General features: G+C 49.7%; 1 protein-coding gene across 1 annotated transcript in view; it reads left to right on the forward strand.

Annotated features, from left to right (window-relative positions):
• SNAI1 (snail family transcriptional repressor 1) overlaps nt 1-1,206 on the forward strand; it is a 6,894-nt gene extending 5,688 nt beyond the window's left edge. Inside the window, exon 3 of the mRNA XM_003787691.2 lies at nt 1,022-1,206. Coding sequence (XP_003787739.1) covers nt 1,022-1,206 — 185 coding nt within the window. The remainder of the gene's footprint in view (nt 1-1,021) is intronic.
• The last annotated feature ends 6,574 nt before the right edge of the window (nt 1,207-7,780 follow it).

A 7,780-nucleotide genomic window follows, 5' to 3' on the forward strand; every position in this document is an offset into this window, starting at 1 on the left:
CCGGGCTGGGGATTCGAACCCGCCACCTTAGGTGTACGTGGCTGGCGCCTTAGCCGGTTGAGCTATAGGCGCCGAGCCGTGAGGCTTTTTTTTAAACAGACTTATTTATTCTGTAAGCACTAAGTGAGCACTTACTGTATACCCAGCCCCATGTGCAAGACTTTCTCTAACATAATCTGGGCCAAGCAGATATTATGCTTGCATCCCAGATTTCTGTTGCCTTATGGAGGGATTTCAGGCTCCGGCTAAGGCTTAGAATGGATTCAGGGAGGCCTCTGCTCTCAGTCTAATTGGAAGACAGGGAGATTTGGGGTTCCCATGAAGTTAATGAGGGAAGCAGGCTGCTGGCAGGGTCCAGGGAGTGGCTCAACCAGCTCTGAGGTGGAGGGTGGGGATAGGATGGGGAGGTCTCTTAAGCTTTGTCCCTAGACAAAGTAAATCAAGGAATGTCTCCAGACTGATAATAAGGAACACCAACCAGAGCTTCTTTCTACAGAGGCAGTATGTGTAATGGTTAATCAAGGGCTTTAGAGTTCTGCAGGGTGACCCTGAACATGCTACTGTGTGCCTCAGTGTTATCATCTGTAAACCACCCACTATAGCAGCGGTTCTCAACCTGTGGGTCACAACCTACAGGAACTGTATTAAAGGGCCACCGCATTAGGAAGGTTGAGAACCACTGTACTATAGGATCAATTGGTAAAAGTGCTCGGCCTTTGTTATTGAACATGTCTAGGTCCTTGTGTGATGTGGACAGTACTTTATCCTGCCTTCTCTTGATTACCAACTCTTATGAGTAGGGAAAAGAACAGGCCCATTTTCCGGGTGAGAAATGGAAGCTCAGAGAAGCCAATCAGCAGTAGAGCTCCCAGTCACTTCCAGGCCTTTGGACACTAGATGTGTTTTATCAAGGCCTAGTTTTTCTGGGGTCACAGGATTCTTTCAGGGATGGGGCTATGTGGGGAGGGATTTCACCACTGCCAGCTATTAGCCCACATCTCACTCAGCATTCTCTCCGTAGGTGAGAAACCCTTCTCCTGCCCCCACTGCAGCCGTGCCTTTGCTGACCGCTCAAACCTGCGGGCGCACCTCCAGACTCATTCGGACGTCAAGAAGTACCAGTGCCAGGCGTGTGCACGAACCTTCTCCCGCATGTCCCTGCTCCATAAGCACCAAGAGTCAGGCTGCTCAGGGGGCCCCCGCTGACCCTAGAGAATCCATTTTCTTCTCCATGCCCACTTCCTCCAACAGCCTCCCCCAGCTCCAAAAGGAAGGACCCCCACATCCTTCTCACTGACATGGGATTCCCTTCTGAGGTCTCTGCTTCCAGCTGCGTTGCCCCCACATGACTTTGAAGACTGTTTTCTGGTTTTCTCTGCTCTGGGTGCTTCAGTGGACTCCAGAAGAGGCCTTTCTGCGGCCATTTCTGTGGATGGCTGATTTGGAAAGCAGTTTGCAATGGAGACACTTCTTGCAGCCCCTGCTCTCAAGCATTCTTGAGTTATCCTTTCTGTGTGGGTTTGTGTATCCAGAGCTGTTTGGATACAGCTGCTTCAAGCTATAGGACAAAAGCCAACAGACTGACTGAGAAGCTCTCACCCCACTTAGGGGACCCTATTCCCCTTCATCCCCATGTCCCACCCAAGGAACCCTCAGGCCACCCTCCAAGAGGTGTGACTAACTATGCAATAATCCACCCCCAGGTGTGTCCATGGGGCCTGCGGGGGCAGTCTGGACACGTCCTAGTGTCTAGACCCTGAGATGCCCCTGGGCCTGGGCAGCTATTTCAGCCTCCTGTTTGTCATGGTGGCACCTGTTTCACGGGCAATTTAACAATGTCTCAAGAAGGACTGTGAGTAATGGCCATCACTTGTCGGGGGCCCGAATGGGGTGCTCTGGCCTGACTAATATGTCTCCCAGAACTATTTTGGGGGCCTGACAGGTGGGCCTGGGAGGAAGATGTTTACATTTTTTAAAGGTACACTGGTATTTATATTGCAAACAACATTTTGTATTAAGGAAACGTTTTGTATAGTTATATGTACAGTTTATTGATATTCAATAAAGTGGTTAATTTATATGTAAAAATGGCTCTATCTGGTCTATTTTGAAAATTCTTTAGGAAGGGAGGATGGGGCAGGAATTCCTGGAGCTTAGACATTTCTGACACAGCCTTAAATCTTGCCCTTGGAAACATTGCATGGCTTTGGAGTCCTGTTTTTGATTGTCAGGGACATTATCTGACTGTTTTACCCTAGCCTGGATGTTTTTGGAGATACCTCTGGCTGGATAAACTGATAACTCCCTGCAGTCTCTACACTGAGGCTGTTACTTATTCTCATTCCAGTATTTTGAAGCTGGCTTTGCTACTGTGGGTCTTTTGGGGCAGGATTGGCTGCTTCTCCCAGATGCAAGCAGAGTGCAGTGAAGGAGACAGAGGATGTCCTTCCTGTTCTAAGGGCTCTGTGCCCCTTTCGGGCCTCCCTGTCAGACCCACACCTCCGTCTGGCCACTGGGTACCAAATGGCCTTTGATGCAAGGAAATTGGCTGGCTGGAGCCAGGAGGGTGAGAAGCCAGGCCAAAGGGTAGGGGTCATTCAGCTTCCTGCTCCAAGGATGGGATGGACGGTCAGCTTGGTCAGCTTACATCCTGACCTGGGATAATTCACTCCTGGCTGGCTGGTGGTGACCTCACTGCTGGGGGCCTCCTGAGGCCAGGAGAAAATGAGTGTCCTCTCTGAGTACAAAAGGTGCTGAAGGTGCCAGCTTCCTGCGGGGAGCTGAGCAGGCATCCCACGTCCCAGAACTGCGGGGGCCTCAGAGTCAGGCTGGGGGTGGGGAGCTTCATGTTCCAGAGGAGAGATGATTCTTTCTTCTAAACAGGAAATGGTGACCCGCAGCCGGGAGCAGCCCTTAATGACTTGCAGCTTTCCTCCCAAAAGGAAAAAAAACGTTCTCTAACAATCGCCAAATTGTGGCCTGCCTCCCTGAAGGGAAGTTAGGGAGTGTGTGTGTGGGGGGGTGTTGGGCACCAGTTAGCTGTAAGCCTACTGTGTCCTAGGTCCCTGTAGGTAATGTAGGGCATTACCTCCACCCAGAGTAGGTGTTGACTTTGGTAAATGGTGAATGAATGACTTAGTGGTTTCATACAGTCCCTGTGGGATGGGCCTCAGAAACAGGACTCAGAGATGAGGGGCATGCTTAAAGTCACCCCGACTCCACCAAGTCTACCAGGCTCTGATCATCCTGGGAGTCAAGTAGGCCTGGCTCATGTCCCTGACTCTCAGGGTACCTGCAGTGAGACTCTCCCCTTCTTGGAGCCTCTATAAAACCGGGTGACAGTGATGCCTTCCTCCCAGAGACTATACAGACTCATTCATTCACTCAGTGGGTTTCCATGGGTTCTGTGTGTGCCAAGTCCTGCTCTAGGCCCTGAGGTTACAGCTGTGAACAAGACAGGCCATCTCTGCGCTCATGGAACGTATGTTCTGGTGGGGGAGACAGAAAACAAACAAGTGATTAAATAAACAAGCCGCTTTCCTACAGTGATGGTGCCAGGATGGAATGAAAGAGCACCAGGCGCTGGAGAGCTTTGGGGTGGGGCTCCCTGTGCTATGGCCGGCCGAGAGCCCTGGAAGAACTGACATTCCAGCCCAGACCTGAAGAAGGAGAAAGAATGGGGAGGGAAGAGCCAGGCTGGAATGTGCCTGTCCTCCTCAGAAAGACCAGGGTGCAAGAGGGACCGCAGAGACAGAATAGGCAAGGAGAGCCTAGCTCAGGCCCTGCAGAGCTGGGGGTTAGAGGGCCACCGAGCAGGTGGGAATTTGCCTACACCCCAAGGGCAGCTATCAGGGCTTTAAAGCAGTGCTCAGGGCTCAGCGCCTGTGGCTTAAGTGGCTAAGGCACCAGCCATATACACCTAAGGTGGCAGGTTTGAATCCAGCCCGGGGCCGCCAAACAACAATGATGGCTGCAACCAAAAAAAATAGTTGGGTGTTGTGGTGGGCACCTGTGGTCCCAGCTACTTGGGAGGTGGAGGCAGGAGACTCGCTTGAGCTCAGGAGTTGGAGGTTGCTGTGAGCTATGCCACAGTACTCTACCCAGGGGGACAGCTTAAGGCTCTGTCTCAAAAATAAATAAATAAATAAAGCAGTGCTCAGGGCAGCTTTACCTTTTAAAAGACAGTTGATTGGAAGGATGATGGTGGCCTTGGGGGTGTGAAGCCTGGATTTAAGAAGTATAAAGCCATTGTGCCCACTCAGCCCATGGCCCAGCATACCTGAACATTAGTTGGGGAGAGTTATTTGGGGTTATTAAAAGGAAAATCCAGGTGCGGTGGTGAGTACCTGTAATTCCAGCTCCTCAGGAGACCTAAGTGGGAGAATCCCTTCAGGCCAGAAGTTCGAGTCCAGCAGGGCAACATAGCAAAAAATTAAAAAGAGGAGAGGCCATTGGATCCTACCCTGGGATTTTCTTTAAAATGAATCCAGGAGATGGCTCGGCGCCTGTGGCCCAAGCGGCTAAGGCGCCAGCCACGTACACCTAAGGTGGCAGGTTCGAATCCAGCCCGGGCCTGCCAAACAACAATAATGGCTGCAACCAAAAAATAGCCGGGCGTTGTGGCGGGCGCCTGTAGTCCCAGCTACTTGGGAGGCTGAGGCAGGAGACTCCCTTGAGCCCAGGAGTTGGAGGTGGCTGTGAGCTGGGATGCCGCAGCACTCAACCCAGGGGGGACAACTTGAGGCTCTGTCTCAAAAAAAAAAAAACGAATCCAGGAAATAAATGGGCTATAAAGCCTATCTCCGTGCAAGTGTCCAGGCAGGCAGGTCCGGGGCCCCATCTCTTAAAAATATTTTTTTAAAGGGGATGTTGGACCTAGTGGAGCAAATACTACACAGCTGAAAAGAGAATGTGGACAGTCCCTACATTCTGATCCCAAACAACCCCAAGATAGCCATATCACTAAAGGAAAAAAATTAGCACACGGGACATGCTCCCTTTTGTAGGCAGAAGAGTTGTAGAGATATTCAGTATGTGACTGACTCATTCTTCCTTGTATTTGCACATAGAGACTCTGGAAATTTAGGACAATAAACTAATAAAGGTGGTTCCCTAAGGAGTTGAAGGAGGTAAAATTTGGGTGAATGGAGTTGGGAGGTGGGGAGTAGTAAGGGAGACTTTTTTTTAGATTTAAAAAAACCTTTTATTTTAAAATAATGGCAACCTGGCTAAAGTTGCAAGAAAACTGGAATTTTTCTTTTTTCTTTTTTTTTAAACTGGAATTTTTCATTCAGATGCTTCAGTATGTTAACATTTTATCGTGTTTGCATCTTCTCTCTCTCTGTCTCATGCAAGACCCCATCTCTGCTAAAAATAGAATAATTGAGGCAAGAAGATCATTTGAGCTCAGGAGTTTGAGGTTGCTGTGAGCTATGATGACTCCACGGCACTCTACCCCGGGTGACAGAGCACTGTGTCTTTAAAAAAAAAAACAAAACCCAAAACAAAACCAATAGCTGGCCATTGTGGTGGGCACCTGTAGTCCCAGCTACTTGGGAGGCTGAGGCAAGAGAATCACTTAAGCCCAAGAGTTTGAGGTTGCTGTGAGCTGTGATGACATGGCCAAGGGTGACGCAGTGAGACTCTGTCTCCAAAACAAAAAACAAAATGAAACAAAACAAAACCAAAATCATTGGTTCAAGCTCTTCTGTAATCTACAGTCATGCTCAGATTTCTCCAACCATCCCAGTGATGCCCTCCACAGTTTTGTAGGGTGGGAGTAGGGCAAGATGCAGGCTCAATTCCAGAAGCATTTGTCCCAGTTACTTGTCCTGTCTCTGTATCAGCACCTCAGCCTTTCTTTGTCTTTTGTGACACTGGCAGTTTTTTTTTTTTTTTTTTTGAGACAGAGTCTCACTATGTTGCCCTTGGTAGAATGTCATGGCATCACAGCTCACAGCAACCTCACACTCCTGGGCTTAAGCGATTCTCTTGCCTCACCCTCCCAAGTAGCTGGGACCACAGGCGCCCACCACAATGTCTGGCTACTTTTTTTTGGTTGCAGTTGTCATTGTAGTTTAGCAGGCCCAGGCTGGGCCGGACTCGAACTCGCCGCCTCGTTGCATGTGGCTGGTGCCCTACTTACTGAGCTACAGGCGCCGAGCCGACACTGACAGTTTTGGATAATACGGGCCAGCTGTTTTGTAGAATGTCCCTTAGTTTGAGTTTTCCTGATGTTTCCTCACAGTAACATTTGGGTTATGTACTTTTAGCAGAACCACAGACGTGGTGAATGTCTTTCTTGGGGCAAGGTGTCACGAGGCATAGGAGGTCGGCTCTTCTCATCACTGACGTCAACTTTGACCTCTTGGTTAAGGTGGTATCTACCAGGTTTCTACTTGCTGAAGTTCCTCTTTTTTCCCTTTTGCACTTAATCCGTGTCTTGTGGGGAGATACTTGGACACCATGTGAACATCCTGTTACTCCTCAAACTTCCACCCACGGGTTTCAGCCCACACTGGTTATTTTTGCCTAAATCAATTACATATTATGACAGTGGTTCCCAGATGGTGATTTTCTAACTCCATCATTCCTTCTGCTTTTACTGGTTGGCTTTCTGCTGCAGAACTTTCCCTCTGTCCAGGCAGCAGCTCAGAGCTGTGGGGTTGGGAGAGATTGGGCTGGGAGGAGCAGGATCTGGCCAGGCCATTAGATCCTCCCCTGGGATTTTCATTAAAATGAATCCAGGAAATAAATGGGCTGTAAAGCCTATCTCCGTGCAAGTGTCCAGGCAGGCAGGTCTGGGGCCAGGGCCATTGCTGGGCACATCTGGGTTGTATTAGTGACCTGGTGGCTACTCAGCGGTGTTCAGAACTAGGACAGAGGGTATTCTGGCAGGCAGGGATCTGAGCCTTCTTTGCTTTCAAACTGTCAACTCCACAAATGGTGTGGGAATGTATTCCCTCTTTTAAAAAGTGATGTGACACTGGGCCCGGTGGCTCATGCCTGTAATCCTAGCATTCCGGGAGGCCGAGGCAGGTGGATTGCTTGAGCTCACGAGTTCAAGACCTGCCTGAGCAAAAGCAAGACCATGTCTATTAAAAATAGAAAAACTGAGGCAAGAGGATTGCTTGAGCCCAAGAGTTGGAGGTTGCTGTAACCTATGATGCCATGGCACTCTATCCAGGATGACAGCTTGAGACTCTGTCTAAAAAAAAAAAGTGAGGGCCGGGGCCTGTGGCTCAGTGAGTAGGGTGCCGGCTTTATATATACTAAGGGTGGCAGGTTCAAACCCGGCCCCAGCCAAACTGCAACAAAAAATAGCCAGGCGTTGTGGCGGGCGCCTGTAGTCCCAGCTACTTGGGAGGCTGAGGCAAGAGAATCGCCTAAGCCCAGGAGTTGGAGGTTGCTGTGAGTTGTGGTGCCACGGCACTCTACCCAGGGCGATAAAGTGAGACTCTGTCTTTACCAAAAAAAAAAAAAAGTGTTGTGAGGCTCAAGTGACATGTGATCAAAACTCTATCCTGATGCTTTTACTGTCCCCAACAGTGAAGAGGTTGCAGTGAAGAGCTTGCTTATATCTTTCTTGGTTAAATAAATGACCAAATATACATTTCCATGTACACGTAGCTCCTTCTCACTCACCTCGTCCCACAAGGGCGTGACACTCTGGCCTTGATCACCTCCAACTGCTCCTCTTCTGCAGCCCCCTCATTTCTTCCAGTTGCCACCAGGCTCCCTACCACGAAGGGGCCTTTGCACTTGCAGGGCCCTCTGCCAG

This window comes from Otolemur garnettii, unplaced genomic scaffold (assembly GCF_000181295.1).
Source record: "Otolemur garnettii isolate 467f Iridium unplaced genomic scaffold, OtoGar3 scaffold00023, whole genome shotgun sequence".
Classification (NCBI taxonomy): domain Eukaryota; kingdom Metazoa; phylum Chordata; class Mammalia; order Primates; family Galagidae; genus Otolemur; species Otolemur garnettii.